Source organism: Pipistrellus kuhlii, unplaced genomic scaffold (genome assembly GCF_014108245.1).
Source record: "Pipistrellus kuhlii isolate mPipKuh1 unplaced genomic scaffold, mPipKuh1.p scaffold_m20_p_15, whole genome shotgun sequence".
NCBI classification, from domain to species: domain Eukaryota; kingdom Metazoa; phylum Chordata; class Mammalia; order Chiroptera; family Vespertilionidae; genus Pipistrellus; species Pipistrellus kuhlii.
Window position 1 is genome coordinate 18,468,155 of NW_023425460.1, and position 21,659 is coordinate 18,489,813.

Consider the following 21,659-nt stretch of genomic DNA (forward strand, 5'->3'; position numbering starts at 1 on the left):
TTGCTCCCTCAAGAGGCACTTAGCATTTTGTAACTTCATTTAACTCTGCCCACAATAAGCAGGAGGAAGAGGACTCTGATGAAGACTGTACACAAAGAAACCAACAGCTTTCTTTGCCAAATCCAGCATCTTACCTTCCTGGTGGTGATCACCTCACCTATTCTGGGACTGAACCTGTCAGGGTCCTGCTACCAGACGAAAAGAAAGAAATCAAACCACCAGCCCTCTCCATGTCTAATTTACATGAGGCCACCATGTGAGTATGAATCCTAAAAATGAATGGGGTCACCTTTTAATGCGTCTGGTCTGTGGTACTTTATGTATACACACAAAATTCAGAAGCGCTATTAGGCTTTAGAAAACGCCATCAAACAGAGGGTGGCCTTCAAAGCTTAATCTGGTTGTTTTAACTGCAGAAGTAGGAAGACAATGCCATGAGGAACCAAGGCTCCCTAAGGATGCCATAAATGCTTAGGTTCAGTTTGCTACAGTTGCACATCTTTCCCTCAGGGCCTGGCACCAGTCTAATTCTTGGCCTTTGAAAATACTGGACGAAAAGGAATTGAGATCTTGAGTCGATAGTTGTTAAAACCTTTATCACATTCCACTTCATTCAAAAAAGATGATTTCTCCAGATTGGGAATCCCCTTGACCTTAAGTTAAATGAGCCTTCCTTGTCTCCTAACGGCCCCTCAGTCAGGAGCTATTTGGTTTTTCATTATTTCATTAGTGGTGTCATTATCATTCAGTAGAGGGCATTCCTCTTAATTATTTGACCTTCCTTTGGTTTGTATATTACTAGCCAGATTATGAGATTTTCTTTAATGTGTATTATAATGTGATAACTGTATGCTCCAAGATAGGGATATAATCTCTGCAAATGTATGAGGTGGGATTAAGGACTAAAGTATAAATTGAGATTTTAGTGTAATTGTAGAGTCAAGTTGGTATATGAATTTCAGCTCACAGATGAGTGACCTGTTTGGAAGCAGAAAATCACTCTTTCCTTCCTTCCTTCCTTCCTTCCTTCCTTCCTTCCTTCCTTCCTTCCTTCCTTCCTTCCTTCCTTCCTTTCTTCCTTCTTTTCTTCCTTTCTTCTTTCCTTCCTTTTATCTTTTCCTTCCTCCCTCCTTTCCTTTATTTGTTGGTTGGTTGGTTAGTTCTAAAGCAGCTATTCTTATTTGGGATGGTAGACTTTTTTTTTTAATGCAATGAAATTTTTTAAATGAAAATGCCCATATATAATTTCCAAGAACTCAGAGTTCTGAAAACACATACAAGTTCCCCAGATAAAATTTCCTGCTCTAAAGTATATGACTTTTCTCTCTTGTCTTAGAATGAAATGGGTGGAATTTGCATGTAGCTTTTTTTTTGGGGGGGGGGTGTCTTAATTTCATTCCCAAGGGTTTTGCTATTCTCTCCATACTCTAGATTAAGGATAGAATTTTCTTTAAAATCCTTTCCTCTTCAGTCTATCACCAAATACCGATGAATATTCCTTAAAAATGTCCATTTTTTCCTCATTTATTTATATGCCCTTTACCTTCACCACTTTTTTAATGGACTTATTCTGCTTTCCTCCTATTTGTCCTTGTCCTCTCTCCTTTCCCATGACATTGTTTTCATTAAGTACTTTCCTCCATTTTTGTGCTCCTCTGTGGTCAGGCTCTACATGTGCCATACTGATTCAAAGATACCCTTTTAGGCAGAACATTTCTTTATCATTATATGTTTTTGCTAAATAGATAAGTCTACTTAGGATGATCTTTCAAGTATGCCAGAGCTCAATTATGGCAAATATATATTTTATTTTATTTAGGCCGGTACTTCTTGACCATCTCCGAGAAACTAGGGCTGACAAGAAGAGACTTCGGAAAGCCTTAAGAGAATTTGAAGAACAATTTTTTAAACAAACAGGAAGGTAAGTTTGCAGAGGAATATTTTAAGTTAGTATTTCCTGGGGACCTATTGTTAAGAATGAACTAAAAGTTTTTGAGGAACAGTGACTCTGTACAAGATATAAACAATTCCCATAATGAATTAGACACAGGATTTGTCTAATGCAACATTCTGATAATCCATTATTAGGTATGTTTTATGGAAGGCTGTAACTATCAAGTATGACATGAAAGTTTAAAAAATAAACGATGAACTCCAAAAATCCCTAACGTTAAATAATAAATGTAACTACTGAATTTACTTAAAGCTTTAAAAAATCTGATTTTTCAGTCCAAATAACTTATTTGTTCTACAAGTTATTCTCTAATTTATTAAGTAATTCTTTCTTTCCTTTAAATATATTTCTTAAGCTTTAGGATCTGCCCTTATCATTATATGTTTTTGCTAAATAGATAAGTCTACTTAGGATGATCTCTCAAGTATGCCAGAGCTCAATTATGGCAAATATATATTTTATTTTATATAGGCCGGTACTTTTCTTTTATTTCAGGATTTTGATCAGGATTCTTTCTGCTCCTTCAAAAATATTTAGCTATGTCCTCTATTTGTCTTCTCTTTTTTGTGTTGTCCCAAGTGTTTCCTTATGTACTCCATTAATTTCCTCTAAATTTTGGTGTGTAGATACCAAAATTATATACAAGGGTTACTGATCTACTTCTGGAAGAGACAGTGACAAATCACTTAGCTATCCTGAGCCCGTTTCCATGATGAAATGACTGCACATAGCTGTCACAGGGGACATTAGTCTTAAATAATAAAGGGTATAATTTTCCCAAAGTCACCCAAATTATTTAGGTGGCAAAGGTGGAAGTCAGTGGTGCACTGGGTCCTCTGTTGTCCTCTCCATCTACACATCTGCCCTTCCTGAACTGCTTTCATTTCAGCAGAAGGAGGTTGCCCTGACGGATAGAGGCTATTTTCTAAAGCATCTTGAAAAAGTGTAAGTCTGCTCACCTCTTAAGCCCCGTTTCCATTTCAGTCCTTCAGGGCTGTTCACTAAAACTGGTCCTACTAAGTCAGAAACTTTATGCATTTAGCAAATACAGATGTAACCAACCTAGTTTTCTGCTTGGAATCTTCCTTTCCAATTGATTGGTACAAGTCCAAGCTAACTAATTTTTTTTTGTTGATGCTAACTAATCTAGTGAGAATGTTACATGGCTGTTAAACTTAGACAATAAAACATGATTTCTTGTTTTGGGCAATTTCCATTTTTCCCTTTATAAAATTTCCATACAACTCTTACATTTATATTTTTACCTATTTGAACTGATGAGTCTACTATGAAGAGTTTGAGAACTTTTTTACTAGTAGTCTTGACTAGTGGATCTGCAATGGTAACTTGACATAAATTCTGATATACAGGAAAGTTAGTTATGTTCCACATACAGTATTCTACTGAACCTGTTAGTCTTGAATCCATTTCAGATAATCCTGTTTAGACTGAGGTTGTATGCCCTCTTGTGGTAATACATTTTAACTAAATATAAAAGTAGTGATATAGTACAATTTATTGTATGGCTTCAAAATATGTTTCTTAAACTTGTTTTCATAAGACATTTTATTGGAAAGGCTTATCTATCCATAAGGTAACATAACCATGCACATGGATTACTAAAATTTTTAGGCTAATATAAATGTTCTTGTAATATTTATCATGCATGAGACATTTATCCTATAGACTTTACATTATTAACAGTTATGAGCCAGGAACTATGCTAATAAACACTTAAAGCATGTTTTATATAATGGTAAAACTGCTTCAGGAAATACTAGCAAAATTTTTCATTTGGGCCAATGCACTCTTATTTATTAGCCAAAATGGAGTACACAGAACCAGGGAAAATTACAGAATGGATTCTTCCTGTTTTCCTATAAGATAGATAATTATTCACTTACATATGTGTACACAAATTAAGGCAGCTTTTAGACACCCAGTCATGATGTGGCCCATAAGACAGAATGAAGGCAAAGGAATTATGTTATATAATTTTGACATTTAAAAGGAACCCTGTCTATAGATTTGAATACTATTCTGAGTATAGTGGTGTAATATAGGTAGATAACTACATTTTAGGGACTAGATTTTTTTATTTGTTGAGATATAAATATATCTTTATAGAAGAGGGTATAGGTAAAGCATTAAAAATTTGCTATTTACCCATTTTCAGTCATAGTATTATTGGAGAATATTTGTTTTCTATATTTAGTAGCAACTGTGGTGACTTCACTTTTGTTTTCTACGCATTGTATTTCAAAGTAATGGAAAAAATATCTTAAAAGCAATTGGCCATCTTATCAAGCATGAGTCTTTTGATATCCTGAAGCAATTATTGCTCTTTAGGGAACATGTCCTGGCAACATTTTTGTGGGAAGGCAAATGGTTTTAACTGTGTATGTTTCCCAATTGTTGTTCAAAGAACATGGCAAGAACATGTAGTAGTTAGAATGCATATGTATGTAAATCTATGCATTATCATGTCTAGTCTTAGTATAGTTTGCTAAGAGAACCACTGAAATTTACACTGGTAAATTTCTTAAAGAACTCAGTGATTCCACTATACTTTTGCAGAAACAGGTATTATCATCTCAAGAAAACTTGTATTTAATATTTGTAAGTAGTCATTGAGCTTTTTTCCCTTATATTAGCATACATTTATAAAATATTTTTGTTACCATGATTTCTGTAGTGTTTTTACTTGATATTTTTAACCAGTATCACTATAAAGGTGGAACATTCTGTATAGGCATGGACCTGTGGCATGGATAATGGGAGAATCACTAGACAAGGAATGCCTTGTTCTGTTTTTTTCCCCTCAGACCTTTCACCTGCCCTATTGATATGTCTATGTACTGGACTATATATTTGCCAAATATTAATACATATGAAATTCAAGTTCTCAAAGGTTACTATAGTAATACATGGAAGAGAGAGTGAGTGAAGGTGAAAGGGAAGGTAAAAAAGGCATAATGCAAAAACCAAGTAGAAACTGCTATCCCATATTTTTCTCAAGTAAGAATCATGAAAGGATTTGTAATGACTTGATTCATTGTGAACTAATAGAAGGTATTTTCTGTTTTGCAGAAGTCCACAAAAGGAAGATAAGATACCCATGGCAGATGAGTACTATGAATATAAGCACATAAAAGCCAAACTGAGACTTTTAGAGGTCCTAATCAGCAAGCAAGATGTGGCCAAAACTATTTGAGGTTCAAGAAATGTTTGTGATCATTTTCATCCAAGATAAAGTTTATTTTCCTCTGCCATTCTTGCTGAGTAAGTAGTTTTGACATACTGAAAACTAAAGCACTTTAGTGGTAGTATTAGCTGTTTTTAAGAAGGGATGGCAAGTGTAATTATAAATGATGAAGAGATTTAAGTGGGGGGAGGGGAATACAATATGTAACAGTATAATTAGAAAAATAAAGTCAACTTCCTCTATGCCAAGGAGACAACTCATTCAGTATAATATTTTCGGAAAACATCTAATATTTTATCAAATCTAAACAACATCCACTTGTTCAGGGAAGTCTATTTAGTGTCCAAAGACTGCTTATGCTAATGGAAAAAAGTATGATTTTATTAAAAACTCTAAGAGAAGAAAAAGAAACTCTTTTTGGTAGGAAGGAATATAGATAGTTAGAAAGTAATTTATTTGAAACTTCTAATAGATTTTTAAGTGATAAAAAAAAAATCTACCTTGTCCCCTTTGTCTGCTTAGGCTTTTAATTCCTTAAAATATAATAGAATGTGTCACTGCTAATTTTTTATTTCTATATAAAAATAGCACATTATTTTATGTTAATTGAAATTTTACATTTCTGATTACCAAAGTTCATTCTGATAGCATGTACTTTGTGAATTATCTTTGTCTATAACTGACAGATGTTTATATTAAAATAAAATATTGTATTGAAATTTGAAAATAGGTATTTTGGATAGGTAAGTGTCTGCAGTATATATCTAATGTGATTATAGCTATGATTGCTAATCTTTTTGTTTACTATAACTAAGATTATATAACTATTTTTTCATTGGGAATATGCATTTTTCTTAATGTTCCAAGGTCTATACTTTGTAAAGTCAAGTCAAAGAGCTTTCTTCATTCTCTATAAAATGAAAGATTTGAAAATTGTTTGCTGTGACACCTTGGAAAAAAAGCCAGAATATTTTATTAGTTTCATCAACTTTATATTGTTTTGTGTTTGTTTGTTTTGCTTTTGTAAAAATAAGTAAAAAGTCGTCGTTTTCTCTTGTACCAACCATGTTTGTATTTCTATTTTCTGTAATGTTTAAGCATGACGTTGAACAAATTTACATAGTTTGGGTGGGAAGAATATTGACTATTTCAGAGTCTTATTGTTTTCTCTGTATTTACCTGATACTTTGTAATTTCTATGAATCAGAATAATGTCCTTCATAATTTAATTAAAGTCATATACTTGTAACAGGACAGATACACAACTATTTGAGGTTTACAAACTACATCTTTGATAAGGGAAATGATTTCATGACATGTACAATTGCTATTAAAATGTAACTATATATTCTATATGATTGTAAATATTTTATACAATACAAATAAAATATTTTTCTATTATATTTATTATGTTGAAATACAGTAGTTGTTTCCTGTTAGCTAATATAAATAACATAAATAACACTGTCAAACAACAAGTTGGAAGTGCTGACAATTCTAGACTTCAAAATTTAACTCATGCTGCAATTACATCTTGTCATGCGGTTTGGAGTTATCCCAATATTTTTTTTCAGTAGATAAAAATGAATGCATATTTAAACACCATTTATAAGCCATTATTTTTGTATTTTGCTAAAGCGGTCTATATAACTGTTTTGTTAAGTTTGGCATAAAAGAAAAATAAAAACATTGCAGCATCTAGATAATAAAGTGTCAGAAGGAGAACAGGATATTCATCAGAGAAAGTCATGGGAAGGGTAGGAAACAGGAAACACTAAAACGGCTCTGAATGAAATTTGAAAAGTGGAAGTTTGCTTTTGGTGATAGCGGCAAATGCATGCTTCAGTGGAAAACATCTGGTAATGAAAATGGACAGCTGAGGATCAATGCTTCTAAGGGAAAGAAAGGGACCGAATAAGAGTAAGAAAAGGGGGCATTAACGTCCAACACTGATATTACAGGTTTTGCAGCTGGGATCTTTCTTTGCATTTGCCGTAGACAAACTCATGAGCTGATGACCAGTGATTTCTGCCACGGTGCCCAGAGAAAGATCCACAGGGTCAGTGTAAATGACTTCTAAAATGACATCCTGGGCATGGTAGTATACCAGCACCCCATCTTCTTCTGTGCAGGTCAAAAACTTATTATCCTTGGAATTTAGTTGAGGAAGACGCTGCTTACAAAATTCATCTCCTGGTGAGCCCACAGGGGCAATAACAAGAATCACATAATGATAAGCAGTGTACATACAGTAGAAGTCCCCAAAGTATAAGTTAGTATTGGGGTTAAAAAGTTTTTCTGCTGCAATCTCAAACCTGTATCTTCCGTAAGGTGAATCCTGGGGTGGCTTCCCAGTATTGAATTCAGTGCTGCAGCTGAAGAAGATGCCTTCTAATTTTCCACTGATAGGAGAGCCATGGCTGCCACTGTTATCCTTGACAGAGGGCTGCATAGCGTTCCCATGATGTTCTCTGCAAGAGAAAAGAAATGGTCAATGCTTGGTACAATAGTGGGTAAAGCTCCTGATTTATAAATTTGAATGCTTATAGGCCTAAAAGTCAACTCTCTATTTAGAGCCCAAATGCTGGTCCTATATCACATCAAGCAGAATGCATTTTTTACCTTACCTATAGATGGCTAAGTTCTAGCCTTGACTATAGGTAAGAATGTTCTGTTGCAAACCTTGGAGGTCTTTAACATAATAGTTTTCCTGCTCAGAAAAAAATAAATGAATTTACTTGGATTTATAACTGTTATGGAAAAATTTCCTTATTAGTAAATACATATTTCATACTAGCATATTGGAATAATTACGTATACACTAACTGCATATTCTATGCTCTGCCTTTTTTTTTTTTTTTTTCTCTTGGAAGAATTTTTGGAAACAGATGAAGCCAATTTTAGAGTATCCAAGGATGGGAAAACAGAAGGTCAGGGCCCAAAGAACAGAGAAAATCAGAGGAATACTGACCTCCAGTGGCCATCTAAAATAGACATGGGCAGTGTTCCAGGAATCTAAACCTCATACAAAAGATGTGTTTATTTCTATTGCTGTATTTCTATTAAAGAAAATGGCAATAGTGGATCTTCCCCCCCCCCCCCCCCCCCCCAAATTTTGAGGCTTAACAAATATAAAGAAATACCTTTCTGGTGAGTATATATATATATTCATTTCTATTCAACAATTGACAGGTATAATGATTTGTGCTGTATCTCTCATTTTGTACTCTGTAAATTAAGTGAATGGCATCCACCATGAGTTATATAGACTTAAGGGTTAGAAAGTTTACCATCTAAAAGAGTCATGAACTAATTATTCATAGGATATTACAACATATAAGGCAGAAATAGTTTTTGACATCAAAATATATAAACATGTTTGATATTGCAAAGTACTTCATTTGAACAAGGCTGCATAAATTATAGTTTCTCTCTCTACAATCTTTATTTTTTTTCACTTTTCACAACTTGGAGCTGATCTAAATATGAAACTAAGGTCTTGACTTAAGAAAAAATAAGCTAGATGAAACAAAGTTTCCTAATTTTTCCTATACAATCTTGTCATTTTGAGAATCCTTTAGAGTTTAACGTGAAACCAAGGCTTTTAAAAATAACATAGGGGTTACTATAATTTTTATTATAAATGAAAAGTTTTAGAACCTATATATAGGATTTATTTTAAAAGATGTTGTCTCACTTTACAAAACACATCTGCCTTATTTATTCTCCTGAAATTTTCTCATACAAATATAAAAGGACTGTAAATATTGAAATTACCTATTGCTTAAAATTCTTTTGAATTCTTGGAAACTGCTCCCAAGACTAAACATAGGCTGTCCTGGAAATATTGGCCAAACTCTTTAATTCAAAAGTATCTAAACAAAAGAGCCCTGGCCGGGTAGCTCAGTTGTTTAGAGCATAGTCCAGATATGCCAAGGTGAGGATTTGATCCTCAGTCAGGGCTCATACAAGATCAACCAATGAATGTATAAATAAGTGGATCTCTCTCTCTCAAACCAACAATTTAAAAATTTAAAAAAAGAAACCGTCCTCATGACAGAAATCTAAAAATCCCACCTGATTCATCATATTTCAGGAAATAATCACTCTTTTATTCTCGCATTTTTAATGTTTTAGAGATCCACAGAAGAGGTGAAAATTTAGTAGTTGATATGAGACAGAGGCACTGATTTACTGAGAATTAGAGGAGTGTATACATGAAATGAACATCAACCTAAATACTGGAGAGTTAAGATCTTTTACTCAAATAGACAGGATTGGTATTACAAATGATTATGGAAAGGAATCTAAATGAAGTGGAAAAATTATATGATCTAACTTTTTCTACTTAATTATTCTGGGAAATAAAATCAGAGTATAATTAACTATTTTGAAAACTAAAATTGCTATTTCCCAGAACTAGACTCAAGGTAAACCTAAGCCTAGAATTTTGAATATAATTTAATAAAGCTAATATTATATATATTTGACCCTTACCGAATATAGTCAAAGTATTCTTTGTGCTGGTTACGATAAAACACAGAAAATTTTAGCATCCGTCCTGCAATCACTTCAGCCTTCTCCAAAAGTTGTGTTAGATGAACTTTTGAATAGTCTGAAAATAAAAAATAAAATAAAAATCTGTTATTAAAATATGTTGCAGATTGATAGATAGCAAGCAGACAGTTCTGGTGGGGGGGCAAATGGGGGATGGAAAAAGTAAACAAAAAAAACAACTCATGGACACAGACAACAGCGTGGTGATTGTGTGGGGGGGGGGGGCGCACAGAAGGCTGGTGAAGATGGAAGAGGGCATGATATAAATGATTAGAGAAAAAAATGTTACCATAAGTATCAACTGTGTACTTAATAAATTGAAGATTGTTACTATTGTCACCTTGAGGAAATTCATTTTAGTAAACAGGAAATTACATTTAACAATGAAAATATTCATTGTATTTGTGTGGCACATGTTTCTTTGTACAAAAATATTTTTGTTATGGTTTATGGTTGTTTTTTAGAATACTCTTGCATTTTTTTCATGCTTTGAAAGATCCTAAAATGTTAGTAAGGAATACAGACTCTGCATAACTTAAGTAATGTCAATCAGCACCATGAAAGCTTTTCTTCAATCAGCTGATAAATTGAATTTAAAAAGCTGATAGTCTGAAATAAACAGCAAGTAGAACATAAGGGAGTCAAAATAATGCTCATTAAATTTATTCCCTAAATCTATGAGGTTGGCAAGGTAGATTAAATATGGTGATTTTAGTGATGCAGAAATTGTGGCTTATCAGCTTAATGATTTGCCAAATGTTTATGTGGTTCGTATTTTATAGGTTAGGTCTGGTTGGCTTTTAATTGGTGGCTTTCGAGTATACAAGACTATGAAAGTGTAAGTCATCTCTCAAAATAATCTGATCTTTTCACCAACTTTCTCTTTTGAAGTTGAGGATTATTGTTAAACTCCCGTACCAGAAGGTGAGCAGAAGTTTTCATCTACAAAGATTACAAATAAAAACAGCCTACTTGAATTGCTCATTGTTTGTTTCCTCACTGGATCAATAAACATTTAGGTTAGAACATAAGGTGTACAAAGTAATATGCAAAATTAGATGATCAGGTTAAGAGATAAAAATATTACTCTTCCTCTCAAAGAACACAGAGTCTAAAGGAGGAGATAAATATACAGACAACTATGACTTATTATGGGGTAAACACAGGGTTTTGTCCGTCATAGACTGGGCTAGTAGATTAGTCTGTGGTATTGTTTTACTTCCAATATTTTGCACAGTGCATAGCACACAGTATGTGCTCAATAAATGTTGAGTGAATGAGATGTCCAGATTAAAAGATAATTTATACAAAACAGCCTTCAAAATTTACAGTCAAGGTTAGATAGATGAAACAGGTTAGATTAAGCTTAGGTGAAACAGTCTCTGAATTGTTTTGATAAACTGAAACAAGTTTTAAACAGCTTAAGTTCCTCTTACATTTTACTCATGGAAATAAAGATACAAAATAAAGTTTTGTGGCACATTTAAAAGCTGGCAGTTTCCTTATTATTTACCCCATAACTTCTTTAGAAGAATTATGGAACTTAAATATAAGAGCAACAGGAGATCACTCTAAACAAAAGAAGATGTAAGTTTTTCCTTCATATACATAGAAATAAAACAGACATTCAGTTAAATAGATTATAGAATAAATGTGTGTATCAATTGATAGATGATAGATATGTTTCTGAACTAAAAATGCCAAAGGGTTCCAATAAGATAAATAATATTTCACACATTTCCCTAATGTCAAATAGTAAATTATAGCTTTTTTAAAAATGTTATATGTTTTTATTGCTTTTAGTGAGAGAGGGAAGGAGAGGGAGAGAGAGATAGAAACAGTGATGAGATAGAAACATCAACATTGATCAGCTGCCTCCTGGATGCCTCCTGCTGGGTATCAAGCTGGCAACTGGGCATGTGCCCTGACTGGGAAACAAACCAGCAACCTCTTGGTGCATGAATTAATGCTCAACCACTGAGCAACACCAGCCAGCCTATAGCTCTTTTTAATTGACAAATACTATGATACAATTTAGTCTTATGGAAAATAGCATGAATTCAAACAATGTGTGGTATCTTACTGTATCTTTTATTTTATATATATATATATATATATATATATATATATATATATAATTTTTTTTTTTTTTTTTTTTTTTTTTTTTTTTTTTTTTTTTTACAGAGAGGAAGGGAGAGGGATAGAGAGTTTGAAACATTGATGAGAGAGAAACATTGATCAGCTGCCTCCTGCACACCCTCTACTGGGGATGTGCCAGCAACCAAGGTACATGCCCTTGACTGGAATCGAAGCTGGGACCTTTCAGTCTACAAGCCAAAGCTCTATTCACTGAGACAAACTGGTTTTGGCATGTCTTACTGTATCTTACTTAAATCTCTCCGGGAAGGCACTATTAAAGTAAGTGGACAGAAATACTCTAAGAAAAGTAAACACAAGGTAGATTCCAAATAGAAATTTTAATTCAGGAAAGAAATTGAGGGGCAATATTAATTTCAACATGACACATCAAATATAAGTAAAAGTTATGTCAATGAGAATTCTTTATTGACTAATATGATATAGAAATCTTCAGCTATTTCCTTACCGATTGGTTACTGGTCTATTATCAATACCATATTTCATCTATTCTAAAATGTACTTTAAAAAACATTTTAGTATCTCTGTCATGATTGTGATAACTGTGCTAAGAAAACACTATTTCATAGTTTAATTGGCAGTATTTTTTCTTATAATCAATGACATCTTAGATAGGAAGAAATCTGGTACCAGAGAGATATTTTCCTTGCTCTCAAACATTGAAATCCTTAGCAACCAAGAATGTCACAGTACAGTACTTAGCAACTTTCTCATAGAATAAACAAAAAGGGTTAAAGGTAAAATCAAAATAACCCAATTAAGTTCCATCTATTCAGCATACCTACTGAAGTTTTATACTCAGTTTTATTTTATTTATTTTTTTATTAGACTCCTATAATCTTTTTATTTTTACTTATTGATGTGAGGGAGACAGAGAGAGAAAGAGAAAGAGAGAGAGAGAGAGAGAGAAGAAAAAGAAACATTCTTTTATTGTTCCACTTATTTATGCATTAAGTGGTTGATTTTAAAAAAAAAATATATATATTTTATTGATTTTTTTTACAGAGAGGAAGAGAGAGGGATAGATAGTTAGAAACATCGATGAGAGAGAATCATCGATCAGCTGCCTCTTACACAACCCCTACTGGGGATGTGCCTGCAACCAAGATACATACCCTTGACCGGAGTTGAACCCGGGACCTTTCAGTCCGCAGGCCAAACCGGTTTCAGCTAAAAATCAAGTGGTTGATTTTTGTATGTGCTCTGAATGGGACACCTAAAAAAAAACCTGTCTTTTGTAGAGTTCTTTAACTCAATATTTAAGTCTGCACTTAAAATAAAAGAATAGATGCTAAATAAAATGACTTCTATTTTTGTATGTGTATTACAAAATAATCCTCTGGCAATTAGCCACAGGATCTGTTCTTTCTTTTTTTTTGTTCATCAGGTTTTTTAATTTCCTTGTTTTTTTTTTAATTAATAAACTTTTATATTTTTAAGAATAAATTTTAAAATCTAATAATTTTAAACCTTGTTTTTTCTGCCCTGGGAACTGAGAAGCAAACTTGTTTACATGTAAACTTGCCTTTGGGCTATCAAAAGGCATAGCCATTCAAATGTAAATGAATACATTGTTTAAAGATAGCTGCTGGCTATACTCAGTTTTAGATTAAGAAAAAAACAAAACAGGAGATACTGAGATTAAGCAGGAGCTAAGCAAATTCTATATAATAAAAGCTTAATATGCAAAGTGTCCTGCCAGCCATTCAATTGAAGTGTAATATGCTAATGATATGCTAAGGCCACTCAACCATTTGCTATAATATTCACTGACCCAGACAGTTGACCAGTCACTGTGATGTGCACTGACCACTAGGGGGACAGACATTCAACTGGTCAACCAGTCCCTATAACTTGCACTGAGCACTAGGGGGCAGACGCTCTGACTGGTAAGTGAGCTTGCTGCTAGGGTCCAGCTGATTGGGACTGAGGGAGAAGGGCCAGACACACCCTGGAGCCCTCCTGTGATCCCTCCCCAGCTGGCCAACAATCTGCATCCCTCGCTGGCCCTGATCGTGCACCAGTGGGGCTCCTTGGCCTAGCCTGTGCCCTCTTGCAATCTGGGACCTCTTGGGGAATGTTGGAAAGCTGGTTTTGGCCTGATCCTGCAGTCCAGGCTGAGGGACCCCACTGGTGCATGAATTCGTGCCCTAGGTCTCTAGTACTGAATATAAAATAATGCAAGTATTAGGTTGTTAGGAGGCAGAGATAGCTGATTTATCTGAAAGAAGCCTCAGCTGAGGAAAGTTGCTTAGCAACCTGCAAAAGGTGAGTCAATTTGTAAGAGTTTTTTTCTATTGGGTCGGCAGCTAAGTAATTGCGGGTTTCACACATATATGGCTTCAGTTGAATTTTTAGGTTTGCAGACGTAGTACAAATGTAAAACACATTTTGTTATTTGATAGTTGGCTATTCAGCTGTTAATCAGTAAAAAAAGTTTTTTGATCTGTTTTGTAGTTTTTGTTTGGCGTTTGTTGAAAAATGGAAAATCAAAAGGAACATTTTTGTCATATTTTGCTTTTTTATTTCCACAAAGGGAAAAACGTATCCCAAGCTCATAAAAAGTTATGTGCTGTTTATGGTGACGAAGCCTTAAAAGAATGGCAGTGTCAAAATTGGTTTGCCAAATTTCGTTCTGGTGATTTTTCACTCAAAGATGAAAAACGCTCTGGTCGTCCAGTTGAAGTTGATGACGCCCTAATCAAAGCAATAATCAATTTGGACTGTCACAGTACAACACGTGAGATTGCAGAGAAGCTTCATGTATCACATACATGCATTGAAAATCACTTAAAACAACTTGGCTATGTTCAAAAACTCGATACATGGGTTCCTCACGAATTGAAAGAATCACAGTTAACGCAATGCATTAGCAGCTGCGATTTGCTAAAGAAACATAATGAAAATGATCCATTTTTAAAACGACTGATAACTGGCGATGAAAAATGGGTTGTTTACAACAATATCAAGCAGAAAAGATCGTGGAGCAGGCCAGGTGAACCAACTCAAACAACATCAAAAGCTGATATTCATCAAAAGAAGGTTTTGTTATCAGTTTGGTGGGATTACAAAGGAATTGTCTACTTTGAACTCTTACCACCCAACCAAACGATCAATTCTGATGTCTACATTGAACAACTAACGAAATTAAACAATGCAGTTAAAGAAAAGTGGCCCAAATTGACAAATCGAAAAGGTGTTGTATTCCATCATGACAATGCAAGGCCACACACATCTTTGGTCACTCGGCAAAAATTAATGGAGCTTGGTTGGGATGTTTTGCCACATCCACCATATAGTCCTGACCTTGCACCATCTGATTACTTTTTGTTTCGATCTTTACAAAACTCCTTGAATGGTAAAAATTTCAATAATGATGATGATGTCAAATCGTACCTGATTCAGTTTTTTGCTAATAAAAACCAGAAGTTTTTTGAATGTGGGATTATGATGCTGCCTGAAAGATGGCAAAAGGTCATTGATCAAAATGGGCAATACATTACAGAATAAAGTTATTTAGTTCCATAAAAAAATTGTCTTTGATTTTTTAAAAAAAAAACCCGCAATCACTTAGTTGCCGACCCAATACAAGCTCCTTTAAACAATCTCTCTTAACAATTATTTTAGGAAATAATCATCTAAACAGAAGAAACAAAGCACCATTTTGTTAGACAAAAGGAGAGGATGTATACCTCAACACATTTAAATGCTCAATAAATGTTTCTTGATTGAATGAATAAATAAATGAATGAGATGATTACATCTCCAATATGAAGGTAAGTTCAAGATCAAAGGGGATGGGCTCTCCATATTAGATATCTCAATGCCAAATAGCTATAAGGTATTTTCTTTTTTTTGTGTGTAAATCCTCACTGGAAGATTTTTCCTCCCCACTGATTTTAAAGAGTGGAAGAGGGGGAAGGAGAGAAAGAAACATCGATGTGAGAGAGCCACATCAATTGGTTGCCTCCCACACTTGCCCCAACCAGGCAGGCAACCTGCAACCCAGGCACATACCCTTGACCAGAATCAAACCAGGAACCCTTTGATTTGCAGGCTGACTCTCTAACCCTGAGCCATGCCAGCCATGAGGTATTTTCTAATGAAGTAAAGGAGTATACGTACACACATACAAGATACTAGTTTAGAGAGAGATTTTCAGCACTCAAGTGAAAAAAAAATCCAGTAACATTTCTCATTAAGTATAGTCATTGAAATCTGCCTTTTCCCTCCTAAATTAGAGAAGGATGTTTCTTGCTGCTGCTTCCTTTCAATACTTATGGGGGGGGGAAAAGGAAAAAAAAAAAAGAATGCTCTTCCACAAAATATGCTGAGTGTATTTTCAAACTGCATCCATTTTTATTTGCAAAGCTTTTACTTTGAAAAACCAAACTATGCACATAGCAAAGAAGTCATTTAATGCTATTATCCAGCTTTTATTAAGAATCTCAGCTCCTTCCAATCAATACAACACAGCTTGTTCTGTTACACAATATTACTGGCAATGCAACAATGATCTATGTGATACATATCACCTTTATAATTACAAATTTTTTTTCTATAATTAGCTTTATTTGGAATTATTAAACATTTTTTCTTCTCTTACCTGCTGTGCAGAATTCTATAATTTCACTCCATTCAGACACAACATAATCACCATCAACTTGTTTTGAGGCAGTCTGCACTGCTACTGTATACTCAGTTCTTGGGCTCAGAAACCAATGTCCACGGACAGTCATTGGCAAAGGAACAGCTTTTGCCACTAATTTTGTTGGAACATCCTAAGGAAGGAAAGAAAGGAAGGATGGGGGAAAGACAGAGGGAGGGAGGAAGAAAGGGAGGGGGGGAGGGAGGGCCGAAGGAAGCATAATTAGAATTGGAACACAGTAAATAATGACTTCTCTTGTGTTATCACATTATCTGTAGTATAATCCTCATTTATAATTAGTATGTATAACTGTATATCTAGTAAAATGCAAAATTTTCAGGCAAAATAAGACAGTATTTTCAAAAGATTTGTCAAGTTAAACTTAGTATCAATATAACAAACCAGACCATCATCAGTAAAATTACTGAAACATAAGAATACTTAAAGTAGGTAATTATTTTCTTTTTGTAGTTACTTATGAAAGGAGATATGTAATAGAAAAGATAGGTGTTAAGTAGATAATATGATTAAGTAAATAAATGTTACATTCCTAAAATAACTAAAGGACAATTTCCATTCTCAAACCATAAAACAAAAGACTACAGAAAAATTTTTTAGGCCCTAAAGTATTTTAACAAACACCCTAAAGTTTATAAGCTCTCTTACATTCCTCTTTTGGCAGTTAACATAGGGAAAAAATGAGTGCTTTTATGGAAAACCATACATCACCTATCTCACACCCTCTAGTTCTGATTCTGTGGAAGATATTTTACTACTCTGTAATTTGTAGGTATCTTATAACATTTCAGTTATTCCTGTCTAAATACATGCAAATGAATTCTGTTAAGTGGGGCTGGGGGTACACACAACCCTCTCCTCCTGGCTTTGCTCTTTCCTCCAACCTAAAAGTTTTGTCTCTACTTACACATTTATTTCAGTATCCTGATTGTCTTTTCTTTGGATTATTCTTTGAACTGGTTGTTATACCTCATCAATAAGCAAAATAAAATCTTTAATATATGTTCATTTTTTATGTCTGTGTGAGTCATGACTTTACCTTTTTTTTTTTTAGAAAAACTGTATTTTAACAATATTCTTGATATTCCATTTTCTTACAAAATTTCTTAGAGGTATAGGTTTTTAAAATGAGATGTAATTTTTATTTTTCCCAATGTTAAATGCAATATATATAATTAATAAGACATTATTCCTTCTTTCAAAATGTCCTTAGATTTAGAAAGTTTTTAAGATGCTAAAATAGGCGTATTAGGATTTTACCTTGTGTTTAAATTTATTGGAATTCTTGTTCTCTTTCTTGTTGAGGTCAATGAAATAGTGTGTAATACGGTCCTTTGATTTGGAATCCATTTCCCATGAAATCTTGAACGAGTCACATGTAATGTTGCTTATTTTGATGTTATGTGGTACTGGAAGTTCTTCCATCTCAGCTATGCCACTGTCTTGTGATTTGTTCCCTGCAAGAGAACAATGCACAGATAGTTTCCAACTAATGGATTTTTCCAGTTTACAAGCTGTGTACATATTTCTGAATTTAACTACCTAATTACTAACTTTGAGATTTCTTTTTGCTCATGAAGTAATTTGAGTGTTAATGATAGCAAAAAGTCATATTACCAATAAAGAGCATAACTGATTAGCCCTTACCAACTCTACATTTTCAATTTAAATTTCCAATTTCTGCTTTCACAGAATAAGAATAAAAACAGTGTCTATCTATCTTTCTAGTCTATAAAAGATTAGCCTTACATGGTAGATTCCATCTGAAAAGCCTCAAGAGACCTTTTTTTTTTCCCTATATGACTAAACAATTCTGCTCTAAATTACATATCAGTTGTTTTAAGCTGGATGAAGTCAGAAATGTTGATAATGAAGAGTCCAGTCAAAAAGAAAATGTTTCTTAAAAAAAAAAAATCTATGAGGTCCAGTTGCAGTCTGTAAAAATTGCTTTTCCTTTTCCCTTTTGGAAATTTATATAAACAACAGCATGTAATAATTATACTACATATACAAGTAATATTAAAGACCATTCCCTTGCAAGTTACTATGTCAAGAATTACTCTAGGACTCTTTTTATTTGTTGTAGCTTGACAAATTTAATTTTGAGTGCTAAAACAATAAAGCAGGAAAGAAAAACTGCTATCTTGATTGATATTAAAATCCTGAAGAACTGATCTGACATTCGGTAACTTTAATGACTGTGTCCTACATTCCATTTAGAGCAAATGCTATCATTTTGGCTAAAAGTATGATGGAAACAGATTTGCCAAGTTTGTTTTATATATAGGAATGACACCCTGAATCAAATTTTACTCCACTCATCCTTCCCATGTTACCTTTCCCCAAGCCAACATAAAATTCAATGCCCTAGAAAAGAAAAAAAATAAAAGTGTGCCCCCACACTCTGACTTCAACTACTAATATAAAACGTTTGACAATTCCCAGCATTATTAAATCTTTGACATATGTTGTCTCATGTCAAGCTGTGTTGTAGCCAGAGGTACCCAATAACAATAGAAACTAATTTCAAAATAACTTTATCAGTTTTTGAACAATACTTTTTAAATTCCTTATTTCTTCTCTGTACTTCCCTCATACTCCAGTTTTACCAGATTTCCTCTCCAGTAAAACTCCCAGAAAAATTACTCCCCCATCTTTTTCATCCCTCCCCACCTGACCTCAAGAATTTCCAAATTGCTTTTGCTTTAAAGCCATTCAAATGTCAAAGGAAGGGAAGATAGCAAGTGAAATGCTTTTAATGGCTTTAGGAAAGGGAAAGGCAATAAATACTCAAAGGTTAGTAATTTTTGCTCTTTAGAAAAGCTGACATTTAAACCTGATATTCTGATTGTAATTGTGTTTAAAATATAAGCAACACTAATGAAAATCTTTCTGGACTGTAATGGTAGAAATATCTGTAGAACTTGTTTGATTATGACTGCCCATATAATTTCACAATTGAGTGAAAAAACTGTTATTTAAGATCATACAGAAAAAAGTAAAGCTATTTTGCATTTGAAGCAATTTAATAAAAGTACTCCGAAATATTAACACTATATAAAACACTACTTTTTGCCACTTACACGTACACTATTGTTGTCTTATTCAACCTTAAAATAACAAATACTTGATTATGTCCTAGAATACTTTGTGTTATACATTTGTACTTACTATTAAAACTTGAGATATAAAATATTGAAATGTGGAAACTTTTACTCCTTTCCACATTCAAAACAATATAAAGCTCAAACTTATAAAGGATTTGTTATATCAAGAATCTTCATTTTCAAGTTCCTCATTATAGTCCCAGTTCTTTTTTTGTAAAAGAATCTGTTAAACTATTAAGACATATATACAAACTATAAATCACTAAGAAACTTAAATCTCTAAGTCATGGCAAACAGATGGCAAATCAACATTCACAATCCACAGAATGTTTGAGGGAGACTACAAAGATTAGACTCCCACAGTGGAGAGGCCATCTTTAGAGGTGAAGGGGGACAAGGTGTAATAGCCTTTCAATTTTTGAGGTACTCCAAGGGGTGAGGGTGAGGGCTGTGCAATCTGGTGTTCTTCAGGCAGGTCGAAACTCAAAATCTAAAGGACTGAAGGGAGAGAATGTTTCTATTCCTCAACAGGTATCATCTGATGCAGGAGCAGAGCATTTTGTTTTAATAGTCTTCTTGGTTATCATTTTATTTTTTTATTTTTATTTATTTATTTATTTATATATTTTATTGATTTTGTACAGAGAGGAAGGGAGAGAGATAGAGAGTTAGAAACATTGATGAGAGGAAGTCATCGATCAGCTGCCTCTTGCACACCCCCTACTGGGGATATGCCCGCAACCAAGGTACATGCCCTTGACCGGAACCAAACCCGGGACCCTTCAGTCCCCAAGCCGACGCTCTATCCATTGAGCCAAACCGGTCTCGGCTTGGTTATCATTTTAGCAGAGAAAGTTGTCTGTTTCTGTTTGTGAGGCCCATTAGTCTTTACTGACTTTCCTGTAGCTCTGTAGACAGTTCTCAAAGGTTTCTGGGAACTTTAGGTAAGGTGTCAAAACCTGAACTATCCCAGATTTGAAAGGCCCCAATCCCAGCTTCAGCCAGTTCTTAGGAGCCACAGGGAGGCCTGGTTCCCCGTTTTTCTTATCCACAGAGATCACAGTAGCCATTCTAGATAAGGTTAGTATCAACAGTCAAATCACCCATGACTTAACCGCTCATAGACTACAGTTCTTTACAAAGCCACCAGATTATTCTCTATGCAGCTTTCTTACTTGGGCAGAAGAGGTAAAGAACTGAACATAAATTAGTCCTAAATTACATGTAATATTCTTCTTCCTTATACTCTGAAAATGAATATTTAACTGAAATTTGAGATAGGCAACAGAAGACAATGATTTTGTCTATAAAACTGGTGAAACAACAGTGATGCGCATGACACTAATATTCAGTAACCAACCAGTACCAACTTAGATCTGCACAATTAAGTGTACTTCCAAATGCAGCTTCCCTTTCTTAGTAAGACTTCATATTAAGGATAAATTCTAGCTATATTTTTCTACTTTGCATACCAACTTATTCTAATATCGATGGCTATAGTGCTGGTAATACTGAATAAAAAATAAATGATTCTTAGTTGTCTAAAATATGAAAACTGCTTTTGGGACATTTCAAAAGAGTCTTTTTAACAGCAGTTATTGAAATGCAAGTTGGAAACATTGCCAGATTATACTGACATATTTTGTATATATGACTGTTCTCTCTCAAAACTTAAGTTGCCTTAAAAAAGAATGACCAGATTAAAAAAAACACACAAAAAAACAGCTTTATGAAATATAATTCATATAACATATAACTAATTTAAAATATAATATTAAATTGCTTTTAGTATAGATTCAGAGTTGTATATCCATCTCCACAATCGATTATTGAACTTTACTCTAAAAGAAACTCCACACCTTAACTATCATATCCCAACCCTTACTTATTCCTCTCCTCAGCCCCAGGCAATCACTGATTGTCTCTATATATTTGCCTATTTGGACATTTCATATAAATGAATCATATACTAACATGCTGTTCTTCATGACTGCCCTGTTTCACTTTTAGTAT

The 21,659-nt window shown here is 33.9% G+C and overlaps 2 protein-coding genes and 1 pseudogene across 5 annotated transcripts in view; 1 reads left to right on the forward strand and 2 right to left on the reverse strand.

Annotated features, from left to right (window-relative positions):
- Window positions 1–6,562, forward strand: part of FAM13C (family with sequence similarity 13 member C) — a 114,900-nt gene extending 108,338 nt beyond the window's left edge. For 3 of the 4 annotated variants that reach the window (XM_045581857.1, XM_036438418.2, XM_045581856.1), the window contains 3 exons: window positions 60–256; window positions 1,820–1,921; window positions 5,045–6,562. In XM_045581857.1, the coding sequence (XP_045437813.1) occupies window positions 60–256; window positions 1,820–1,921; window positions 5,045–5,168 (423 nt within the window). In that variant the 3' untranslated portion in view covers window positions 5,169–6,562. The remainder of the gene's footprint in view (window positions 1–59; window positions 257–1,819; window positions 1,922–5,044) is intronic. The other variant, XM_036438419.2, reaches the window with a different exon arrangement.
- The window catches only part of PHYHIPL (phytanoyl-CoA 2-hydroxylase interacting protein like), a 31,380-nt gene continuing 15,913 nt past the window's right edge, over window positions 6,193–21,659 (reverse strand). Inside the window, exons 2-5 of the mRNA XM_036438422.2 lie at window positions 17,800–17,996; window positions 16,480–16,654; window positions 9,657–9,774; window positions 6,193–7,630 (exon numbers count right to left, since the gene is read on the reverse strand). Coding sequence (XP_036294315.1) covers window positions 7,096–7,630; window positions 9,657–9,774; window positions 16,480–16,654; window positions 17,800–17,996 — 1,025 coding nt within the window. The 3' untranslated portion in view covers window positions 6,193–7,095. The remainder of the gene's footprint in view (window positions 7,631–9,656; window positions 9,775–16,479; window positions 16,655–17,799; window positions 17,997–21,659) is intronic.
- LOC118719234 lies at window positions 18,012–21,571 on the reverse strand (annotated as a pseudogene).